We start from the raw sequence: 26,010 nt of genomic DNA, 5'->3' as shown, positions 1-26,010 counted from the left end.
GGCTCCTGCGGAAGGAAAGAAAAGGAATAATTTGTTAACTTAGGGCGCCGGTTGTTTTTACCTTTAATCCTGCGGTTCTCTCGCATCTAGCCCCCACCTACCTAGCCCTGCCTCGAACAGTTTATAGAGCAAAGGCCAGTCCCAAACGCCAGTGCGCTCCCTCCCTCCCTTCCTGCCGCGAGTAGCAGGAAAACAAGCTGCGAGCTGGAGGGGCGGGGGCGGGAGCCGGGGCCGGGCTCCAGTCCGTCGCTCTGCCCGCCGAGCGGGGCTGGAGGAGCCGCAGGGCCCCGCGCGCAGCCCCGCCCCGGGGGCGGCACCGCCCGGCGCCCGCCCCGCCTCCGCGCCTCGGGCCCTCCGATTCCTATTTCTAGGGGCGCTCGGGCAAGCTGTCACTTTCGTCTCTGGCTGAAGCCTGAGGACGCGCAAGGGTTCCTGGCAAGGAAACTCCAGGCTCTGGACATCGCCATGGCCCCTGTGCTGAGCAAGGACGTGGCGGATATCGAGGTACCGACTGCGCGCGGGCTGGCGAGGGGAGGGCGCGGAGCGCAGCTGGTGGGTGCCCGAAAGGGCGCTGCGGCCACCGCCGGGCCGGGAAAAGAGCGGGAGACGCGGGAAACTTTGCCTCCGCGGGACGTCTGCGGAGCAGGAGGAGCGGCCGAGGAGCCGGCGCCCCGTGGGGGCTGGCGGCAGGAGTGGGAGTCCGCGGCCGCACGGGTGTCCTTCGCGTTGGGACCTGGCTGTTTACTTCGGAGTCGGGGTCCGAAGTTTCTGGGTGGCCGTGACTGAAGCACTGGAAGAGTTCGAGGGAGAGGGACTTTCTCATAAGGGCGTTCATTTCGCAGCCTGTCCCGCACCTCCTCTTTTGCTCTGTAAGTGTTCGGGATACCTGTCTGCTACCCCCACCTCCAGTCGCTGAATTCTGCATATGTGCAAAGGTGGAGGGATAGAAATAATGGAGATCTATGTGTAAGTTACAGCAGCCACTGCTAGCCTTAGTATTGCTTATGAAAGGAACGTTGGGAAGAACGAGATAGGGTATTGAGAACATGAAAAATACAGTGCCTTCAGAAATACGAAATAAACTGTATATTCCTCTTCTCCACAGTTTTTTTATTTTCTCTTGAACTCTGTTTCTGTGAAAATGTCATCTTTCTTCCTGTGAATAAAGCCCACCCTGAAGTAGCGTGACCGTTTCCTTCAATTTCTCCCTAGGACCTTTCTGTATGCGGCGAGAGGAATATAATTACAAGCAGTGATTTTAGACATACTAATCCAGTTGTTTACAGTTCTGAGCTAAAATAAACTGCTTTTTAGTTTTTTGTTGTGTTTTGTTTGGGGCTTTTCAAAATTTAAGTCCTTCTTCCCTGGGAGAATGTATGTGCATGCCCGTGTTTTTTTAAGAAATGACATTTTCCTTTCCTCCGTCCTTTCAGTCACTGGCTTAAGTAAAACTTTAAAACCACCTGTTTGCAAAAGAGCTGCTTTTGCCACTGCGTTGCCTCTAACACTGATTGTAGGAACTTTGTGTTCTGTTTGGGGGATGGTAGTAGTGTTTTCTCCAGACTCCATATTTGGTTTGAAAAATCCATCGTAGTAATTAGAGCCAAAGAATGACTGAACACACACGCACATGCTATGTGTACGTCTACTTAATTTTACTTGTGGTTTCTCTTGTGGATAGTTTACATTTTCATATTGATCAGTGTGATATATTTAACCCAATATTTATTCATGCACAAGGTAAAAGATGATTGATTTACGTTGTCCTTTTTGGTCCTTGTTACTTTGACTTAACCACCCCGGGCTAACTCAAATAGTAACCTTCTGGCAACTTTCATGTAGTACTGATGTACTGATTTCAGAGTTAAGAATGTCAGAGGGCTGGCGGCTTTTGAATTTTGAATTTCTTTATCGGTAACTGTTTTGCATTTGTCCATGAAATCAGTTCTTAACCACATTACACTAAGGAAAAGATGCCACTGAAACATTAATGACCAGTTTAATTTCATGAATTGTTGGACTAAGACTATTTAAGAAGGTCAGACCCTTACATTTACTCACCTCAATCTAACCTTAGTCAGCCTGATATTACTTGTAATATAGAATAGTGGTATTTAAGCTTTTTCAGCTTTTATGTAGTTCACACATGCAGCACACTTTAATCAGTAACATCTTTCATCACACATAGTTATTTTCTTTTCCCTCAAAGTAATATCCTTGATTCCCAAGCTAGAGTACCATGAAAGAGCGTGAAATTCATCATTAAAATATAATGCAGTGAGAAAAAATACATTAAGTCTAGAGGAACACATTAAGCGTAGATGTCTCAGGTGATCCTATTGACTCACCAAAGTTCACTTTTTTGAATGAATTATGAAGGCTCAGTTTTCTATCAAATTTGAATGCATACATTGGATTTGGTTTTTTAGAATGAATTCATTAAAACCATTGTCTAGAAATTTTATCTGCTTGTGACCATTGCCTTAGTCTCAAATATGTGAAGCACACCATCTTTAAAAAAAAATTATCAGTGTAAAACAGAGTACATGTTCAATTGATAAATGTGAAAAGAACAGAAGGTGACAGTGACAACCCACTATAACAGTGATTTAATTTTCCCCTTAAGCTACCTATAGAACCTCAAGTTTCAGTGAAGCAGCCAAGAAATATTTTATTTCTGGGGCAAAAAGTTATTGAGGTTTACAGAGTTATTTTGTGTGCTCACTCCATATTTCTAACCTCAATCCAATATCGCATCAGGGTTTGAAGGGCTGAGAGCATAACAAACGGTCAGAAGGTCACCAGACTCCAAAACTAAAATATCCCTGGGTAGGAAGATAGGCATAGCAAGGATGCAGTAGTAGATAACAGGTGCTCAGCAATAGAACCCAGCTCACATGCTCAAAAATTATTGTCATTATAGAAGATGTATGAGAAACCAGACATTTTTCCAGATATGTTAATGTGGTTCAGGACCACATTGTTCTGGGATCTGGCGTAAATTGCCTGTGGTTGAGGTCTAGTTCTATGCCTTTTTAGACAGGTGACTTTGTTTAAATACCTAAGTTCTCTGTGTCACATTTGCATGATTTGCTAAGTAAGGAAAATAATCAGAGAAGATAATAAACATGTCACACCTTCACATCGTCTCAAGAAAAGAACAAAGCATGATAAAATTAAAAATTTTGAACAACTAAGGAAAATCACTGCCTATGAAATAACTTATTTTAAAGTTAATTAATGGTAGCTATAGACTTTTAAAACATATTTTACTTTGTGGGCTTACTTTTGGGATACAACTGAATTTTATCAAGAATGACTTTTGAATCCAAATTCTTTGGGGAAGATTTCAAAAAAGGTGACCATCAGACGTTGATCACTTTCCCTGACCTCAGCAATACCTTCACAATAATTCACTTAGTTTGAATCAACAACTGGTCTAATGTCAGTATCTATACTTTTAAAAGCAAGTAAGAATGATTTTGGAAGAGTTCACTTTTGTTCAGTGTCTTGTTCCTCTCCACTGACATGGATAATTGAGAATTTACTATAGAAGTATAGCTGAAGAAAAATGTGTGCAGGTACAGTGAACTTTTAATTAACTCTTTGGATATTAATAATTCTGGTAAGTATTTATAACTGAACTGAATTGCTATATACCACTCTACTGTTTCCACAACCCCAAGGCAAGATTTATTCTTAGAATTATCAGTTAATGACTCTTTGGTAGTTATAAATTCATTTCAAATTTACTGTGAATAAAAAAAAGATTTCAGTCCAATATCCACAAAATCATAATACTTTTAGAGTTAAATGGAAATGGTTTTTGAATAACTGATCCTATAACTTCTGTTCATCTGAGAAGACAGTTGAGAATTTTGTGTTTATTAAATAAGATAAAATGATGGCTTTGGGAAATGGGAGTATAATGGTAACAACTTGGAGAAATTAAATTTTTAGGAGAATTTTGTAAAAAAGGCTAATTTGTTGGTAGAGGTGGTAAAAGATATTGCAAGAATACCCTTTATTATAAGTGCTTTTGCCCCTGGGGAGGGAGGAGGTAGATCCCAAGAAGAAAATACAGACTTAGTTTTGCAGAAGGTATGCATTATTTATTTATATAAACCTAAATGTTTTTTTTTAAGTCCAGTCATGACTTGCTAAGGCTTTTAAAGCATTGAAACTAAAATTTCATTTTTAATTTGTTTTGTGAGTTTGCATTGTTAAAAATATACTTATTCTCCCTACTTTAAGCTGTCCTGTGGACAATACTTAATTTTAAAGTATTTCTCCTTTCTAAGGAATTTAGCTGGGCAGTAGAAATGTGCCTGATTATGTGATTTGGAAAGTTATTCCAAATTTGGAGTTATTTCAGTGGAAGCTCCTTGTAGCTTTAAGGTACTATACACATTTCTATAGTTAAGAATGGTCATATATATGTATATTTCATTATAGTTTTTCTTCTAAATTCTGCCTCCTACACATGAATTCAGATGACTCGCATTTAGTGGTTTAATTAAAAACTGTGAGATTAATGACTAATGATGAATCTATCACTAGGGAGATTTTTAGATTGGATCTGCTTAATCTTAATCATAGCAGATAGTGTTGACTGATTGCTTAATTGTAAAATTGTGCTAAAATTCTATAGCATCCTTTCTTACATTGTAAAAGGAATATCCAGTTGTGGAAAGCTCCACATTTGCAGTGAGGAATTAATAAAAATACTATGAAGACCTCTAATCAAAATGCTGAGATAATTGGATGATCATTAAGTTACCGTAAATTTCCTTAACTATATGAATACAGTATTTTACCATACTCTGTATATGAACTGGCAACACAAGAGCGGAAAAATAGACCTGCCTATAGGATAAACAGGTGTGGTCACTTGTGGGAGAATTCAAATAATTAGCATAATCTTAAGTCACAATATTAGAAACACTAAAATTAAAGACAATGAGACTGAAAATATTTCACATCATGAAATAATGTGACAGAAGCCATGAGACATTTGATATAATCTAGACCTCAGTGTGGCTAAAAAGATTGAAAATTAGAACTGGTCAATTTGCCTTTCTGCTTCTTAGCTAAATGGACGCAATGATAAATAGTCCTTAAAACTGTAAAGAAAATTCTATGTCATTTATATCCTGCCTTAATTAAAAAATACTTAATAAGGCATTCTAAGATTGTGAATTTATCTATAATCAGGATTTTGATTTTCAAATGTGACGTGCTTGCCTTCTGGACTTCGTTTCCTCTTAATCCTCCATATTAAGACAGAAGGTGTTTTTTGGCCTCAAACATCAATAATGTGGGTGTTCACAGATATCCTCGAGCCAGTTATACTACTGATAACTCTTAATAGGATTATGTCTTTCCTGTGGTTTATAATTATTACTGCTTCCATTGCTTTTAATTAAAATGTTATACTAGTAGATATGAAACATCTGTATTTAATTCAGCATATAACTTTTCTTTCAGACTCTTCACCATAGTTATCTATATATTGATGTTAGCAACTCATATTTATATAAAATTTTTGATTTTGTACTTCACAAAATTAAGCTTTATTTTATGGTTAGTTTAAAAAACAAAATAAACACACTATGTTAAAACAGGCCTGTGTTCACATCCTGCCACCAATATTATATATATTTTTATTTGTATGATGTGGTCAGGTTGTTTCCTAAACTGTCATTTCTTTCTTTGTCAGTTGGATTTAATCTTAATTTATTTCATGTACTAGATATAAGGTTTAATTGGCGTCATGTACATATAATGACTCAGCATCTGTCCTTGAAATATATACGTCTTGAATGGTAGTAGTTATTTTAAATATTATGATTGAATATATGTTATACATATGTGTTATATAAATGTCATTTGGTTAGAATATTGTTCAACTCCAAGAATTAACTAGTGGTATCAAAAGCTGTTAAAATATGTGAGGGAAGAGAGAGTTAATGAAGTTAAAAGAATTATGAGAGAGGCTTATTATAGATTAAAAAATGTTGCAGACATGACTTTTGAGTAAATTCCTGAAATATTTTTGTCAGTGTTAACAATGAGATAGGGGAGTTTTTGAAATTCAGGTCAAATAAAAGGACTATCTTCATTTGCTTTTTATTTCTATTTAAAAATATTTTTAGTACCCATTGAATAGCAAGCCCTATAGTGTAAGCTGTAAAAGATTTAGAGGAAGTATGTGGTGAAGGCTTTTTCTATATAGGATTGTCCACATCTAATACACTGTGGCAGGGAGTCAAATGTAGGAGTCCTCCTACTCCTAACCCTTGCTGTTTCTCTGCATTTGTACATGTGAATTGAATTGTTGGTGTTTTTCTGAATGTTTTTATGACTAGATCAGGTCAAACCATTGGTGAAATTTACTTCTTGGCATTCTCAATGATATTCGGAAGGGATTATTGGTATTCTTCTGTGAAAAGAAATCCTTATGTATCATTATTTTAAGAAAAAGTGTCCAGCTCCATATCTACTGTGTTTAACTGGACTAAGTTTCTTTAAGCCATCATATTAGCTTCAAAGAAAGTTTTTTCTGGGCTTCTAAGCATCCTTACACACACTATATTTGTATAGTATTTTATACTATTTTATAATATTTATATAGTATAAATATTATTATACATATTTAATATATATTATATGTTTAATATATATTATATACTGTGTATTACAGTATTGTATACTATGCTATATATATATATAAAATATTATATATTTTGTAACTGTTTTAAGTCCGAGGGAAGAGGGAACTGGAGATCAACCTATTTTGCACCAGGAAAAGGTAAAGTGTGCCCTTTCTAAAGGATGACTCAGATAATAAACTTTTTGCATTACATTATAATAATTTAATTTCTTTGAGGATTTCAGCTTGGTTGTGTAATAGCATTCTCACTATCCTCTACCTCTATCATAATAATTAAAGAGACAATCTGTGTTCCTACCTCCCAGGTGCTTGGAAATTGATATTATGAGTGCTTATGAATGTCCCCTTGAGGCAGTCCTGACTAGGCCACTTTGAAGAAAAATCTCTTCATCAATAATGAAGCCCTGAGGGCCACTTCTCAGGGGACCAACACAAAATTACATGTCAACTCCAGGCCTGATTTATACAGATGGTGCTCAAGGATGGAGCCTGACTGCACTTCTCGCTCCCCCAATATTTTATTACCTACCACTCTCTGCTGATCCTCCCCACACCCCTTCCCACCTTCACTTCTCTCTGCAAGTCTCAGCCTCCAGTTTTCACCTTGTTTTTACCTACTCAAGATTGACTCCTCTAAGTAGATCCACTTCTTTAGTCCTTGTGAAATCCTTTGAATGATATTAAAAATTGACCATAGTAGCGTGTTAAAGCTTTAAAACTCTTAGTATATTTAATTAAAGGCCAGGTGAAGATCTTCAGCAAAACGATAGAAGATAATGTGTATTTACTGTATGTAAATAAGCATCCTAGGATAGGGGCCAAGCTTGGGCATATTTTTGCTCCACAAGTCAGATCCTTTGCCTCTGACCTTGTGGAAGTCACTCAACCTCTGGGAAGAGTCTGCTGATTCCTCAACAAGTTTGTTATTGATCAGTCTTTCAATGATGGTTTGTAATAAAATATGGGAACGGTGAAATTGTTTGGAAACATGACCTGCTGGGTGATCATATCAAGGAAATGCAAGGAGGTGGTGTCAGAGCTAGTGTATTTTACATGCTATGTAGGATTAAGTGCACCATTTATACCAGCTGTGTGAATTTGATATACTTATTCATCTGATTTTTACTTTTTTCATGCTTGCCTGCTTCCTTTTCTTTTTTAATCAAATAAATAAGTCTAAATCTCCCCTGAGCATGCAGTAGAAGTCTGATTTTTCTATATATGGCTGGAGTTCTGTGAAGGTGATCTGGAATTCATAAATTCGTATTTTTGTATGTCTGTAGGATGATACTGTCTTTAACTAGGAATTAAGAACAGAGATTCCAAAAAGGAATCAGTTTCTCTAGTGTGCTTTTTGATCGATAACTGTCAGTGGAAACTAGAGTTTAAATAGTTGGGTCCCCAGGCCCACAGAAATACAATTTGCTTTTTTCTGACTTTGCACCACAGTGTCCTCAAAATTTGGGGGATCTTCTGCTAAATATTCTTCCATGACAGATTTTGGGGAATGCTGGTGTAAAAGTTGATATCCTCAATAATTCAAAGAGTAAGTTATTCAATTCCGCTTCGCAGATCCCTGGGATTAAAGCATGACAACTTTCACAGCAAAATACTCTTTTTGAGTGGTTAATTTTTATTAAAACATTTTTTTCATTTCTCTAACTTAATTTTAAAATTATTTTTAGTGATCATTATGGAAGATTTAAAAGATACAGAAAAGGGTGAAAAGACCCCAAACGTACAGTCACACCACATAAAACAGTCATGCTAATAGTAATTTAGTACTATCCTATACATGAGGTTTTTTTTCCCCCTAAATAGTTTAATCATATACAATATTTATTTATTTATTTATTGAGGTGTAGTTGATTTACAATATTAGTTTCAGGTGTACAATATTGTGATTCAAAATTTTTATATATTATACTCCATTTCAAGTTATAAAATATTAACTATATTCCCTGTGCTATACAGTGTAAGCTTGTAGCTTATTCATTTATATAGTACTTTGTATATCTTAATCCACCACCCATATCTTGCCCTTTTTTCCTTTCTTCTCCCCACTGGTAACTAGTTTGTTCTCTATATCTGTGATTATGTTTCTTTTAGTTATTTTCATTCATTTGTTTATTTTTTGATTCCACATATAAGTGTTAACATGTAGTGTTTGTCTTTCTCTGTCTGACTTACTTCACTAGGCATAATACCCTCCAGGTCCATCCATTTTGTTGCAAATGACAAAATTTCATTCTCTGTTTTGGCTGAGTAGTATTTTCAGTTGCAGCTTCGTGACCTGCCATGGCAGGGTCCAGCTTACCTATCAGTAGACTGACACCACTCTGAGAAACCTTGGCCAGCTGCCCCAGGTTCTAACTCACCAGTGAGTTAACACAAGCCTTTAGATACCCTGGGGCCATGCAGCCAAAGACCCTGGGAACTGGCTTTGCCTAACAGTGAGCTGGCATTAATCCTGGAATCCCATGGACCCTGGTCCCGGTGTCCCATGGAGCCTACCAGTGTCCAGCACCAGCCTCAGACTCCACCAACCCTGGGCCGACCCACCAGCAGGCCAGTATCAGTTCTGAGATATCATGGACTCCTCAGCCAGTTGCCCTGACTTCCAGCTTCACTCATCAGCACCAAGTTTGGGACACCCAGAAACTCACAGCCTGCCTTGGCGGGAACAAGCGTTATCCACCAGCAGACACACACTAGATCCAGGAATTGTAACCCTGCACCCACCCACGCCAGAATCAGCTCTGCCTACCAGTTAGCCAGTACAAGTCCTGGGACCTCCTGGGGTTCTCCAGCCAGTTGCCTTGTGACCTGGTGCTGCTAACCAGTAGCTGGAAGCCTCTGCACAAGGCAAGACCTGGAAACCAACTGGACGAAGGAGCAGCCACATCTACCAAACCACCCACTGTAGTCAGCCTGCTGCAACAGACATACCCATGCAGCCTTCATAGGTGCACCACTGAAGCATATAGCTTAGTGATCAGAGGGGACTATACTGCTGGGATGCATAGGGCATCTCCCACAGAAGGCTGCATTTCTCCGGTAAGAAAATGCAACCAACCTACCAGATAAAGATAAATAAAAACAGCAATTTAGACACAATGAGGTGATAGAGGAACATGTTCCAACGGGTTAAGGTAAACCCCAGAAGGAAAACTAAGTAAAGGAGAGATAGGCGATCTACCAGATAAAGTGTTTAAAGTAATGATTGTGAAGATGATCAAAGAACTTGGGAGAAGGATGGATGAACAAAGTGAGAAGTTAGAGGTTTATAACAGACAGAAAATATAAAGAGAAACCAACTAGAGATGCAGAATACAGTAGCTGAAATGAAAAATGCACTAGAAGGAATCAACAGTAAATGAAATGATACAGAGGAATGGATCAGTGAGCTAGAAGACAGAGTAGTGGAAATCACTGACGCTGAACAGAAAAAAGAATGAAAAAAATGAGGACAATTTAAGAGATCTCTAGGAAAACATAGTAAAAACTACCTCATAAAACCATAGTAACATTTGCATTATACTTGCCCCAGAAGAAGAGAGAAAAGTAAGAGAACAAGTTTGAGGGTATCATAGGTGAAAACTTTCCTAGTCTGTGAAAGTCTGTGAAAACTTTCCTAGTCTTCCTAGTCTGTACACAGACATCCAGGTCCAGGAGTCACACAGAGGCCCAAACGGGATCAACCCAAAAAAGATAATACCAAGATGTATAGTAATTGAAATGGCAAAAATTAAAGAGAGAGAGAATATTAAAAGCAGCAAGGAAAGAGTGATGAGTTCAGTAGGATGGAGCTCCCATAAGGCTGTCAACTAACTTTTCTGCAGAAACTCTATAGGCATGGTGTAGTTAAAGTGATGAAAGGGAAAACCTACAACCTATTCTTGGAAAACCAAGAATACTCAACCCAGTAAGGCTTTCGTTCTGATTTGATGGAGAAACCAAAAGTTTTTATAAACAAGCAAAAGGAAAAAGAGTTCAGCACCACCAAACTAGCTTTACAGGAAACATTAAAGAGGCTTCTCTAAGCAAGTAAGAAAAGGTCAGAACTAGAAACATATATAAATTACAAAAGGAAAGCTCATTAGCAAAAGCAGATACACACTAAAGGTAGTAAATCCACCTCATACAAAGCTAGTAAGAAGGTTAAGAGATGAAAGTAGTAAAATCATCTATATCTGCAATAGGAAGTTAAGGGCTACACAAAAAGATGTAAAATATGTCAAAAACAGTAGTAGTGAGGGAATGGGGAATAAAACTGCAGGATTGTTAAAATGTGTTTGAAACTAAATGAGCAACTTAAGAATCACATACATGTATGTATGTATATACATACATATATAGTTATGTATAGACCTCATACTCAGTATTAACCTCAGACCCAAAATCTATAATATATACCACACGAAAAAGAGAAGGAATGCAATCTTATTTTGGCCTTTTTATTCTGTCATAAGCATTTCCCTACTCTTACTAACTTTTTAAATAGTTTTAAATAGCACCTTGATTCTCTGGGAGTGGAGATAACAAAATTTATAGAAGATAAACTTCATTATCTTTTCATTCATGCTTTTGAACTGTGGTGTTGGAGAAGATTCTTGAGAGTCCCTTGGGGTGCAAGGAGATCCAACCGGTCAATCCTAAAGGAAATCAGTCCTGAATATTCACTGGAAGGACTGATGCCCTAGCTGAAGCTCCAATATTTGACCACCTGATGCGAAGAACTGACTCATTTGAAAAGATCCTGATGCTGGGAAAGATTGAAGGCGGGAGGAGAAGGGAACGACAGAGGATGAAACGGTTGGATGGCATCACCGACTAGATGGACATGAGTTTGAGTAAGCTTAGGGAGTTGGTTGGAGAAGGCAATGGCAACCCACTCCAGTACTCTTGCCTGGAAAGTCCCATGGATGGAGTAGCCTGGTAGGCAGCAGTTCATGGGGCTGCTTCGAGTCACGACTGAGCGACTTCACTTTCATTTTTACTTTCACACATTGGAGGTGGAAATGGTAACCCACTCCAGTGTTCTTGCCTGGAGAATCCCAGGGATGGGGGAGCCTGGTGGGCTTCCGTCTATGGGGTCTCACAGAGTTGGACACGACTGAGGCGACTTAGCAGCAGCAGGGAGTTGGTGATGGACAGGGAATCCTGCAGTCCATGGGTTTGCAAAGAGTCAGACAGGACTAAGTGACTGAACTGAAACTTTATTATCAGACATTTATTTTGTTTTTAGAATAGTTATTAAAAATAATGCTTCAGCAAATTTTTTTCTTAAAATACTGTAAATATTCTTGAGAGGGTGGCTTAAATGGTTTATAATGCATTTCCGTTCCACCTTTCTAACTTACAATGATTCAACAGAATTAAGCAACTTTAAAAGGTATATTTAAAATGGAAAAGGGGCTTATTATTGAGTGCAAAGACAGAAAGGACAAATTGGAATTGAAACCAATGACTCATTTGCCTCATCCTTATACCACCAATACAAGGCTATGAAATGACATCAGGCATCTGGAAGTCATTTCATTTGATGTGAATATGGTTTGATTTGGACTCAGTCCTGACTGATGCTTATTTAGTTTGTGGCTTTATTGACCAATGATGGTTCCTTGTTTTTTCTGCCCTGGGATAACAAGATAAGTAAGGGGGAGGGGGTCTCAAATTGATATTTTGAATGAGTAAATCTCAGATTGTCATCTCAAATGAATAAATATAATACCAACTGCAGATGTCCCAGCATGTGACGAAGGATAGAAACTTTTATATGAAGTCCTACTACCAAAATCAATCTAGCAGTCCAGATTCTCAAAGGATTCTTTTCCCTTAAGTCTTTACATCAAAAGAATGAGGAATACGTGTGTGTGTGTGTGTGCATGTGTGTATATACACAAGCACATGCATGTTTGCACTTTTTTCCTTTTTCTTTTTCTCGTAATACTTAAGAAGATGAAAGGGGCAATTACTGTAACTACTTTTGCCTCAACACAGTTGTGTCACAATGACAAATTTAATAAAGCAAAACATGTTTCTTTTGTCCTAGGTGTGTGAATCAAAATAACTTTTAAAAAAAATATTTCTTTTCTTTTTTAAATTTTTTATCTTTTGACTATGCCTCCCAGCACATGGAATCTTATTTTCCCAACCAGAAATCAAACCCACACCCCCTGCATTGGAAGCATGGAGTCTTAACCACTGTACCACCAGGGAAGTTCCAAAATAACTTTTGATTCATGCTTCATCTTAAAGCTAAAATTTACTTGCAACCTGAGCTCTGAAGATTGGTATTCTTAAGCCTCTATGTTTTTTGAAAGAGATAAAGCATTCATAGAAGGAAATTCTTAGATGGTTCATGAAAATTACTGCCCATCACCCCTTCATCCCCAAGCTAGATAGTAGTAAACAAAACTTTAAATATTTTTATACAAGTTTAAGATCACATCACGAAAGGATGCTAACTGCAGGTAAAACTATTTTAAGGATTCAAAATACTTGAAAACTGTAGTACAGTTTTATATGGCTACTACCAGTGCTTGAATGTGTATGAAATGATACCCTTTCAAGATTAATAATGATTTTTAATTTTTATTAAATTTTTAAATTAAAATTGATGAAAAAATCAAATGGTTCGATTCCTGTGTTGGTAAGATCCCCTGGAGGAGGGCGTGGCAACCCACTCCAGTATTCTTGCCTGGAGAATCCCATGGACAGCGGAGCCTGGTGGACTACAGTCCATGGGGTTGCAAAGAGTTGGACATGACTGAAGTGACTGAACACACCTAACTGAAAAATGGGGGCAGTAATAGTAACATACCATAAGATTGTTGTATGGTTGAAGGAAACACTACATATTGAATAGTTTTGAACACATAATAGCTGTGCAATTGTCAGCTATCAAAATATTAATGGCTACCAATTCTTGTTTTAATTCTAAGGTTTTTTTTTATCCCTTTGAAAATATGGAATGGAGGGGAGGGAAAGAAAACTCAATGTTAAATTTTGACAGAGTTTGGGCAGAGGGCAGTGTGGTAATCAAGGGGTTGGTATGCTGACAGGAACATAGAGTTATAAGGAGTAGAATACAGAGGAAAGATGGTGTGAAGATACATGAGAAAAGACTGCCTTATGACTACGGAGGCTGAGATGGCGTGAAGCATCTACATGCCAGGTAATGCAGAGAATTGCCTGCAAACACCAGAGCCTCCACCAGAGCCTTCAGGTTTCAGAGGAAATATGGCAGTTGACACTTTAATATCAGACTTATAGGCCTCAGAACTGTGAGCCTGTTGTTTTACGCCACTCAGTTTGTGGTATATTTTTTTAATGACAACCCTAGCAAATGAATACAGATTTTAATATGAATTCTAGAAAAGCAGGGATATTTATGGAAGGAAGGAAGAGGAGGAGGGGTGAAAGTTTGGAAATAGAGATAGTAAGGCTAGGGATAAGCTCAAGTATGTAAGAAGGGAGATCTTTATAAATTCACATTCATAGCTTAAGGAAGTAATTAAGGTCAAATATCATAATATATTTTAAAGAGCCCTAAATATGCTATTAAAGTCCTGGTTCTGCCACTGTATGGCTTTGTCAAATTAAGCTAATTTCTGTTCATAAAATGGAGATCATGATCTTTTTCCTGTCTACCTCACACTATAATTGATTGGAACAAATGAATTAAGAACAAATGTATCTGTAAGCTGGATTATCATGAAGTCATTTGACTTACAAACATGTAAAGTAATTGTATGAGGGGAAAAGTATCTTATTATCAAATATGATAAAGAACCAAGTAGATAAATTCTAATATCTACCCAGAAAATTAAACATTTTTTTCAAAGTTAAAGTTATCAACAAAATATATATCTTCATTCAGTTTTATAAGTAATTATTAAGTATCTGCTATATCCTAAGGACTGCATTAAGTATTAATAAGATGTGGGGACTGGCTCAAAAGATTAATGTGTCTTTCCTAAATGAGCTTATGACATCAGAATGCAATTTGAAGCAAATTCACAAATATGTATAAATCAAGACAGAAGGTGAAAAGTGCTTGGGTATGATGGTTCAGAATTATGGTGTTAGAATTAAAGTATGCATATTATAAATCTACTTTCATGTAGCTTGATGATTTAGTTTCACACTGCTATTTTCATTTTATTGAATAAATGATAATAGATTCATGTAAGCTTTGATATAATCTTTTCCCACATTCACTACAATCTCTTATAATTCAAGGACCAAAAAATGAGTTAGGTGTCTGTTTCTAGGGATAGGTAGAGGAGGACTGTCCTGGATGAATCAGGTCAAGTGTAGACAGGTGTTAGTGCAGGAGCTGGTAGAGTTAGTGGTAAGAGGGTTAAATGTGGGTTTGTGTACTCACAGCACTTTTTTCCCCCCACCTTACTTAAAAACATGTTTCCAACCTTTCAAAGATATGTTAGTTTCAGAAGTGATGAAGCCAAGGGCATAGAAAGGTTAAATGGTATGACTATAGGCAGTGGTGAACTAGAAACTAAAATCTATGAATATGAGCCAGTTTTACATTGCTCTTTATTTAGACATTAAAAAACATGACATGAAAATGAAGAATCAAATAGGAGTGAGAGGTCCTTCAGATGTTACCTCACTTTTTCCCACTGTATGCATTCACAAAATTTCTCAATAAGATGTTTTATATTCAGTTCTTCAAGGAGTCCTTCACATGTGTAAATGAAGCAAAGTATGAATGGCTTCTAATCCACAGACCAGATGGTTGCAGTGGAGGGAGCTGATGAGGCTTCATCAATCACTTCTCAACATGGTGTCAACTGACCAGTTTTGCCCTTTGCCAGGCTTCTTTGACCTCTGACAGGACACAGTCTTTATTTGTTGGAGAAATTAAGAAAAATCGGCAAAATGGACAAGAAAACTAAAATTGGTTTTGGGTTTCTAAATATATATGATATATATGTTTTTTCTTTAGTTTCTATATATTTAGACATATGTTATAAAACTGATTCACTGGACCCCTTGACTGAAGGACATTATTCTTTTGCAGTTCTACTTTATAACAGTAATGACGCCACTCTGAAGACAATCACTTCATATTTGAGAATTAGAAAAAAAATGCATTACAAGTGTGTGAGCTGTGATTATATTAGCCTAACCATTGCCTCTTTTGTGTCTTTAGTACTAATACAATTTTGATTTAATTATGCTACAATAGCAAATGCTTAGAGGTCCATATTGTGTAATTATAATTTGCTCTACAATGTTCAAAACAAGGCAATTTGTCTAGTTCTCAGTTAATCTGAAAATGAAATAAATCAGGAATCTATGTAATTATTTCATTTCTCAATTTTAAAATAATATGCCTCCATAAGAACCTTTGGTTTAAAAATATAACCTTTGGGTTTGATAACCTTTATTCTTTGAGTCAACTTTTCTGGGGATATTAAATTACATTGACTAGTTATGCAAATTCACATGCTATTACTCAAGCTCACCAGTCCCTTTTAATACCCATGGGAACTACTTTGGATTAGAATGGACCTTTGAGTTCTTTCCATTATTATTAAGGTGTTGTTGCTGAAATGTTACAATTACCTTGCTGCCCAGTGAATCCTATGGAATAAGAATTATCCCATTGTTTTAATAAAGTCATCTTTAAATATAATTTTTTTATTAGTGTAACAAATGCACAATATAAAGATAAAAAATAAAGAAAAGCTTTTAATGAAGTCAATGGTTCTCTTTACTATTCCTCCCAGTGACATATTGGCAAACAACTGACTGGGAGTGGGGAGGCGGGATGGGAGCAGGGGAGCCATGATTTGCAGTGTTTGCTGATTACTAGGTCATAGGCACTCTTGCCTGGAAAATCCCATGGATGGAGGAGCTTGGTAGGCTGCAGTCCGTGGGGTCGTTAAGAGTCGGACACGACTGAGCGACTTCACTTTCACTTTTCACTTTCATGCATTGGAGAAGGAAATGGCAACCCACTCCAATGTTCTTGCCTGGAGAACCCCAGGGATGGGGGAGCCTGGTGGGCTGCCGTCTGTGGGGTTGCACAGAGTCGGACACAACTGAAGTGACTTAGCAGTAGCATCAGCAGCAGGCACATTCTCTGTGGCAGACTTTAAACCCTAAAAACATGAAGTTGGGAAAAAGAAATGTTAACTGTAGGCTCTCCAGTACCCACTGGAGCCGCGTCCAGTACCCACTGGAGCCGCGTCCAGCAAGCACTGACTGCTCAGCCGTCCTCTCCATCTCCTCTCCATTCCTTCTCTAGAGGCAGCACTTTGAGCTGTTTCTGTTTTTAATTCACCCACTTATATGAGTCCAGTTTCTATTCATCTGTCACATTTTGGGACACTTGTCACTTTTTCTTTGGCTATTTGCCTAGCAGTTTTAGAAAACTACAATATATTAAAAGGCCACCTAATGGTTAAATTAAGATTTTAAAGCATTAAATATTTGAGTCTCTGGGTTCCTCTAGTAGAGTTGAAACTACCTAATAATAGGCTAGAAGGTAGAAAACAATGAATTGTAAGATAGTTTCAAGGAAAGTTTTCTAAGGAATAATTTTTAAAAGCTATTATTGGTCCTAAACATATTACCAGGTTAATAATAGAATTAATTTAATAACCACAGGAAATTTCTACAGCCTTGCTCATGTTAAGTATTGATTTGCTAGACTAGAATGTTTTGTTTATTTCAATATTCTGGTTATGGCAGAAGCTCTACTTTAGAACTGATTCATAATGTGTGAGAAACACCATACATATATAATTAAAAGTTATCAAATAATGTACTGCTGCTGCTGCTAAGTCGCTTCAGTCCTGTTCGACTCTGTGCGACCCCATAGACAGCAGTCCACCAGGCTCCTCTGTCCCTGGGATTCTCCAGGCAAGAATAGTGGAGTGGGTTACCATTTCCTTCTCCAGTGTATGCATTCATGCTAAGTTGCTTCAGTCGTGTCCGACTCTGTGTGACCCCATAGACGGCAGCCCACCAGGCTCCTCTGTTCACAGGATTCTCCAGGCAAGAATACTGGAGTAGGATGCCATTTCCTTCTCTGAATAATTTGCTAGGAGGGTTCAATTTCATTTTAATGAACACTCTTCTTACTTTCCTGATAAAAATTGTTACGTTCAGTGTTGAAAAAAAAAGGCAAAGGAATCTGAGATCTCATTATCTGTGATAATGTTAAATAACTTGTTTCTAGTCTTTCAGTTTTTATTTCACTTCATAGTAAATACTACAAGGGATGTATTAATCATCTAGCCTTGGTTTCTTAAATCTTAACAAGTGTGTAAATACCTCGACTATTGCTCACAATCAATTCTGTCATTTAATTATGTAACAACCTTGTTAATTTCCATCACAGTCTTCCATTAAGTCAAATTCTTCTCTATGCCAACATAATAACCTTAATTACAAGTTAATATCCATCATTTTTGAGGAAAATGTTTATACCTTTGAATTAGTTTAAATGCCAGGAAGCCTTGTAGAATGTATGTGGACCTATACAGTGATGGGAAGTGCCTTTTATCAAATACCTGGAAGTTATTACAGGTATTTAGATTGAAATAGAGAACAATAGCTGATTGTTTCCTGGTGGTATGTCCCGTTTTAGAAAAGTCTTAAAAGTTAAATGGTTCGGTTTAATATGCTCTTTTTACAAAATATTCTGTGAATAAAATAATAAATCTCACTAGAAGCTGAGTGCTACTAATATGATAAAATTATTACTCATTACACAGCAATCTAACTCTGCTTAAAATTTATTTTCAGTATGAATCTGTAACATGACAGCTGAAGTGTAAGAAGCTTTGTATTGAAAGTGATGGTGATAATTTACTCATCCTGAGATGAAGAGTTATTATTTCAGTGGCAATGGAGAACTTTTAATGCTTAAAGAATTGTTTAAATTTAGGGATCATGTAATCTTTCCTGAGGAAACAAAAGGAATTTAGTTTTATCCAAAAATTATGAAACACTGAACTTCTGACCTAGTATGCCTCTGTCTGGTCTTATTATTTATAGACTCAGTTGATTCTTCTTCCATTTTTACCTTTTTATATGGCTTCTAGTCAGACAGAAGTGTCTGGGTCAGAGGCAACATAAAATAGTGCATAACTCAAAATATTTGGTAGCTTCTTTGTAATAATATTCCTATATGAATATGGTAATGTAATGGAATCAGGAGACTTGATCCTAATCTTGACCACCTTTAATGGGGTGTCCTTTCACCTTTCTAGGTTCATCTGTAAATGGAGCAGCCTTACAGCTCTAACCTTCTAAGGAGGTCCAATTCATCGTAAACCTCCTTTATAGTATATCTACACAAGGTCTTGAAGACACTGAGATGACTCACAGCCAGTCATTATATTGATTATGGGCAGACAGGCACATAAGTAGACATTTTTTACACTGTGGGTTTCACAGTGTGGATCATTGGAACACATGATCTAATAATACATGTAAAAATTTTTTTATAAACTGAAAGTGTTAAGCATATAATTTCTATTATAATGGGAGTAGTGTTATTTGGCATTTCTAAGTTGTAAACTATATTTTTGGTACCAGAGCATCTGTGATTTCTTCACAATTAAGGAAGCAGCTTTTCAGATAAGATGTCTGGACTTAATTCAAATTTAACAATTGAAAGGCATTGGTAACATGCTGTATTTCACTGTCAATTTTTTTTTTTTTTTTAGCTTATATGTCATTTGTAAGATGACACCAAAACTCAAGTGATGTGCCAAAGTGAACACTTTTTCCTAAGCCAGTTCTGTATCCTAACTTTTATTTTCTGTGGTTATGCTTGCCCTTATAATCACAAATTGTTGACAAGGGAGATGGACGTATTTTTCCATTCCTTTCAGAGTGTTCATTCATTGTCATCAGCTCCTTCCAGAGCTTCCTTAACAATATTTCTAAGATTTGCCTCTTTGTCATCATTTAACCCCCAAACAGGTAACCAGGTAGTTTGGTAGATGCTGTGGCTAACAGATAGATAATAGGTTTTTCTGTAAGTCTGACTTATTTCATGTCTTGTTTACATTGTTATATGTCCTAATGCAAAATTCATTTTATTATTTATGATGAATATGTAGCAATCTTTGAGTTGTGTTCATTAAAAAGAAATATGAAACTAATATTATTGGTGCCCATGGAGGAAGTACAGACTAGTGTTTAACAGTATAGAGTCTAATGACAAAACACATGTAGAATCTGTCACTTTCTGGGCAAGTTATTCAACCTATTCACAGGTTTGTTTCCTCACCTTTGAACTGACAATAATATTAGTAAGGGCATCATAGGATTGTTCTGATGATCAACTTTAAAAACACTTAGAAAAGTGCCTCACAGACTGGAAGCTCCTATTTAGAATTAGCTATTACGAATAGTCTTCCAGTGCAAGAACACTGGGAAAATGAATTTAAGTATTTCTTCAAATAGGAAACATTATTAAATTTTGAAAAAAAATGAGTTAAACTGTCTTCTTGTTTGAAATATGTATTAGGCTGAGAATAAATCTTGAAATTAAATCAGAAAATATTGATAGAGATAGTGTATCTTGGAGCACTGAAGTGTGTAATCTACTACAGCCTGGTAAGTTGGGTTTAACACATCTTGGTTGGGAGTGTATACTGAAGGCAGAGAGTGTACAAATGATGATTATGGAAGGTTTCCAGAAAATAGTTTCTAAAGGAGCATTCTGTAAATTTTTATTCACAACATTGTGCCATGCTGTAAAAAATTTATATCAGTTAAAATGGATAAACTTATTAACAGTCAGTCAATGGAGAGTAAAATGAATCTTTTTTTTTTTCCTGTGCTGGTCCAACAAAATTTCCATTGATCACTTCCTGAATTGAGTAATTTTTGGTTTAGGATTTTTGACACTGTGATGGATGTCAAGAAAAATAATAACTTATGCTGATGTGATTTCCCATTTTTCTTTTAAGTACATAAGCCAAACGCTTTCATTTTCATGTTTATAAATATTCTGACTCTGGATATTTTGCTTGTTGATGGGACTATCAGTGCTTCCCATACCTGGTTGGCCAACAGAATAACTGTGGGCACTTTAAGAACAAGTTTATGAGGCATATTATAGAAAAAAATGAATAAAAGTGGCTAAACAAGACAGTGTTTTATTTCTTCCTCATGTGAAGAAGCCCAGAGATACATTGTACAGGGCATGCAGTGCCTTTTTCTTGTCAACAGATTTCTGTCTTTATACTCTGATATCCTTAAGTCCACCTCATTGTTCAGTTTGGAAGTTCAAGTTTTCAAAAGGAGGGAGAAAGGGAAAAATAAAGGTGCACCCGTCCTTTTATTGAGACTTAAGAGAGTCACATTTCTAAATACATCTTACTGGCTGACAATTAGTTGAATATGTAAGTGGAGAAATCACTTTATTGCCATTTTGAGAATTTTTTTTTGTTTTTTTCTCTTCTTTTCTTTTTGTCAAGATGATTCAGGAAGTTAAGTTGTGTGGGAGACTAAGTAAAGTGAAAGTGAAAGTGGTTCAGTTGTGTCCGATACTTTGTGACCTCATGGACTGAATTCTCCAGCCCAGAATATGGAGTGGGTATCCTTTCCCTTCTCCAGGGAATCTTCCCAACCCAGGGATCAAACCCAGGTATCCAACCCAGGTCTCCTCTTTACCAGCTGAGCCACAAGGGAAGCCCAAGAATACTGGAATGGGTAGCCTATCCCTTTTCCAGAAGATCTTCCTGACTCAGGAATCGAACCAGGGTCTCCTGCATTGCAGGTGGATTCTTTACCAACTCAGCTATCAGGGAGAGAGTGGTCATTAAAATATGGTGTCTTTTCTGTATTTCCACTTCTGCTCAAGGTGGAGTATTAATAAAAGGGTGTGAGTTTACCTTTTGTGTTAGGGGTCCCCACGACCATTCTCTGGCTCATTAATTCACTAGAATTATTCACAGAACTCTGAAGTTATTATATTCATGATTAAAGTTTATTATTTGAAAGATATATTAAGATCAACAAAGAGAAAAGGAACATAAGTCAAATTCAGAGGAAACAAGGCAGAAGCTCTGAGGTGTCCTCTCTCAGTGGAGCTATGTGAGACATGCTTAATTCTCCCATCACAATGTGTAGCAACATGTGTGTAGTGTTGCTTGCCAGGGAGGCTGACCCAAGCCTTAGTGTCCAGAGTTTTTATTGGGCATTAGTCATGGGGGCATGTGGTGCTGCATGGCTGACTTCACTTATTCAAGCTCCAGACCACCAGAGAAAAAGCAGATGTTCATTATTAATCACATGGTGAGCTTAAATTATCTAGTCAGTTTAGTATAGCATGGCCCAAGGCCTTAGTCATACAGAAATCCTCTGGTCAGAGCATTCTCAGCGTGGTTCCCAGGAGTGGGTCAAGGGCCACTTCTGAAAATAGTCCTTTTCTGGGACTGTGCTGGATTTGAGCAACTTAGGCCTACTGAATGAACCCATTCCTGTACATATTCCCACCTGACAGTAAAAATAAATGAAGCATATGAAACAATGTTTTTAAAGAAACTAGCTGTCAGGCAACAAAAGATGCGATCCCTGAGAGACAGAAAACAAAGGAGGAAAGCCCCCCAAATTTCCCCAGCTTGTTCTCTTGAAAGAGTTTATAAGCTTTAGCTTAGGAAATTGGAACCCACCCAGAGCCTGGTGGACTCTGGGGATCCCAAGGCACTGGACTTTGTAGAACAGAGTAACAGAGGAGAGAGCTTCTCAGAAGGAAAATAGCCCTGCAGGGGCCTCCGCCTGAATCTTCCACAGAGGAATGATTGGCACATGAATGTGAGAAAAATTACCCAAAGCTGGGTAAAGAACAATCTGAGAGAACTAGAAGGAGCAGTAGCTGACATTTACTGTGGTCTGGGAAGAGTGCCTGCTCCCAACCAGCAGGAGTGGAACACTTCACGTCACAGAGCATTAGGTACTTGCCTCAATAGTGAGTGAGAAACGACCCTGGACTAAATATTGCTCTGATACCACCTCACAAATCTTAGAAGCAAGACTCAAGAGGATCAAACTGTTTCCACATAAATCAACTGTGTCTTAGAACAAAACTCAAGAATATATATCAGAGAAGTCACTGGCGACCCACTCCAGTGTTCTTGCCTGGAAATCCCATGGACAGAGGAGCCTGGTAGGCTGCAGTCCATGGGGTCGCACAGAGTTGGACACGACTGACGAGACTTAGCAGTGGCAGCAGCAAGAATATATATAGGAATATCCCAACAAAGTGTGTCCACAATGGATGGTATCCAGTTAAACATTACCAGGCATTTTTAAAAGAAGTAGGAAAATGCAACTCATCATGAAGGTAAAAATGAATGAATTGGAACAAACTCTGAACTGACACATATATTAGAATTAGCAGCAGCAGCAGCTGCTGCTAAATTGCTTCAGTCGTGTCTGACTCTGTGCCACCCCATAGATGGCAGCCCACCAGGCTCCCCCGTCCCTGGGATTCTCCAGGCAAGAACACTGGAGTGGGTTGCCATTTCCTTCTCCAGTGCATGAAAGTGAAAAGTGAAAGTGAAGTCGCTCAGTCGTGTCCGAGAATTAGCAGAGGACATTAAAATAGTGATAACATATTCTATGTGTTCAACAAGTTAAGTAGAAGCACAGAAGATAAGACAGAAGTGTAAACTGAACTACAGAAATTGTGCCTTCTATATCTCAGATGAAAGATACACTGGGTAGGATGAAACACTGATTAGATAGTGCAGAAGAAAAGATAGTGTAATTGAGCACATAGTAATAGTAAATATCCAGAGAGAAAAAAAAATTGAGCTACAAGTTGTGGGACAGCTTCAAGTGACCTAATACTCATGTACATGGAATCCCTTAAAGAGAGGAGTGGAGATGGGGTGAGAAATCAGAAAAAAAATAAACTAAATTCATTGTGAAAATAAATTCCTAGGTCCAAAAAGTCCAATGAAGCCATGCAGAAGAAATACAAAGAAAACCACAGTAAGACACATAATCAAACTGATCAAAACCAATTATAAGGAGAAAATCTTCAAAGCAGCTAGGGAAAAAAAAACAAAGCAGGCAAATTATGTACAGAAGAACAAAGATAAGGTAAACAGATTTCTTGGAAACAATGCAGATGAAAAGATAGAACAACATATTTAAAGCACTGGGGAAGAAGCACACAACTCTCAAGCTAGAATTCTATGCCCAGTGAAATCATCATTCAAAAACTAAGGTGAAAAAGACAGATCAGTATCTGAAGAGATGCCATCTGCACCTCCATGTTCATTGCAGCACTATGCACAATGGGTAAGATACAGAAACAGCCCAAATGTCCATCAATAGATGAGTGAATACCAAAAATGTAGTACACACACATAGACACAACGGAATATTCAGCCATAAAAAAAGAAGGAAATTGTCTCATTTTCAATGTCACGGATGAACTTAGAGGACATTATGCTAAAAGTGAAATAAGCTGGGCGTAAAAAGACAAACTAGGGGCTGGAAGGTGGGGGGAATGGAGAGATGATAGTCAAAGTGTACAAAGTATATGTTATGTAGAATGGATCTGTTCTGGAGATCTGATATGCACAGCATGGGGACCATAGTTAATATTATAATTTTGTATTTCTTGGCCTTTTCCGGGAGTAGACTGAAAATATCCCCCCCAACCTCCCGCCACGCACACAAAAACTAAAGGTTACTGTAAGGTGATAGATATTTTAATTGTGGTACAATTTCATGATGTATATGTATATCAGAATCACATTGTACACCTTAAATAAAATCCTACATATATAATATTTGTCAGTTATGCTGCAATGAAACTGGAAAAAAAGAACAGACAAATCTGTAGTCAGAAGGTAGATTAATCATTGCTTGATGCTGGGAGTTTGGTGGAAATGTGAAGTGACTGCAAATGGGTATAGATTTTTTGAGGGGGAGGAAATTGATGCAGTGTTCTAAAATTGATTATGATGATGATTGTATAACTCTGAATATACTAAAAGGCATCAGATTGTATACTTTAAATTGTGTGGTAAGTGAATTATATCTCAATAAAACTATTATAAAGATTACTTGAAAAATTTTAAAAAGGAACAAAATATGAAAAAAGAAAATGTGTGACATCAGTAGCACAAGAGAAGTAATGAGCAAATTCTTCATTATCAGAGACTTGAAAGAGTGTTTCTAATAGTGATAGGAACAGAAACTTATTTGCAAACGAAAACCCAGGGGGTGGCTGAATATATCTGTTAAACTGAAAATATATATGCATTTGTCTGTGAAGTGTTTATGCCTGTTTTGTATTTTATCTTTCGGCATTTTCTTTTTTTTTTTAAATTCGTGTGAGCTTTATATATGTTATAGAGTAACCCTTTGTCATATTTCTTTGATAAATTTGATATAGTTCAATAAGGGTTTGAAATAGGATTTCTGATTTAGGATGGGAAATATTAATATCTAAAGTCCATTCCAACTCTAATGTACTAAATTCTAGAGACCTTGAGAAGATGCAGAGAGTTCATTTTATTTATTTCTGAAAGGAAACCAGTTTAGGTCAAGTAGATACCACGTTTTTCGTATGTTCGAGATGTCTGTATTGTGTAATAAAATCTGAAGTTTTGACCCTAGAACATTTTGAGTGGATAACAAGTAATTCATTTGTTTTCTTGTCAGAAATTGTTGCTGGTGTTATATTACCGCAGATGGCAAGGTTCAGTTCAAAGTGTTTCACTGCTGCTGCAGCTAGAGTTGCATGATTAATCCTTCCAATGAAAGTCTGAAAACACTGACCTCCCATTTCTGAGTAGTTAATGATTATATGGCTTAAAAATCTTTGTGAGTGCTGACAGTACTGAATGGTGTTCTTTGTCCTCTGCAATAGAATGAACACTAAGAAGAAAACAAAATTCTGTTTGTTTTGCCAGCATTAAAGTCCATTCTCCAGTGGAAGTTTCTTGCTGCTTTTTCTGACTGTTTTGCTAAAGAACTTTTTTTTTTCCTAATTGGAGGATAATTGCTTTACAGTGTTGTGTTAGTTTTTGCTGTACAACAACATATATCAGTTATATGTATCCCATACCTCTTGGATCTCTCCATCCCATCCATCTAGGTCATCACAGAACACTGAGCTCAGCTTCCTGTACTTTATAGCAGGTTCCAACTAACTATTTTACACATGGTGGTGTATTTATGTCGAACCTAACCTCCTAGTTTATCCCACCCTTCCCTTCTCCCTCCCGCCCTTCCTACATGTCCACACATCTGTTGTCTGTGTCTCTGTCTCTGTTCTTACCCTGAAACTAGTTTATCTCTACTACTCCGCATAC

At 37.3% G+C, this 26,010-nt stretch overlaps 1 protein-coding gene across 1 annotated transcript in view; it reads left to right on the top strand.

Moving 5' to 3' along the window:
- Positions 1–358: 358 nt before the first annotated feature.
- The window catches only part of DPYD (dihydropyrimidine dehydrogenase), a 955,731-nt gene continuing 930,079 nt past the window's right edge, over positions 359–26,010 (top strand). Inside the window, exon 1 of the mRNA XM_055402118.2 lies at positions 359–504. Within this exon, the coding sequence (XP_055258093.2) occupies positions 466–504 (39 nt within the window). The 5' untranslated portion in view covers positions 359–465. The remainder of the gene's footprint in view (positions 505–26,010) is intronic.

This window comes from Moschus berezovskii, chromosome 4 (genome assembly GCF_049115385.1).
Source record: "Moschus berezovskii isolate FMDL1 chromosome 4, NW_MosBer_1.0, whole genome shotgun sequence".
NCBI classification, from domain to species: Eukaryota; Metazoa; Chordata; class Mammalia; order Artiodactyla; family Moschidae; genus Moschus; species Moschus berezovskii.
This window is presented reverse-complemented; position numbering and strand designations above follow the sequence as displayed.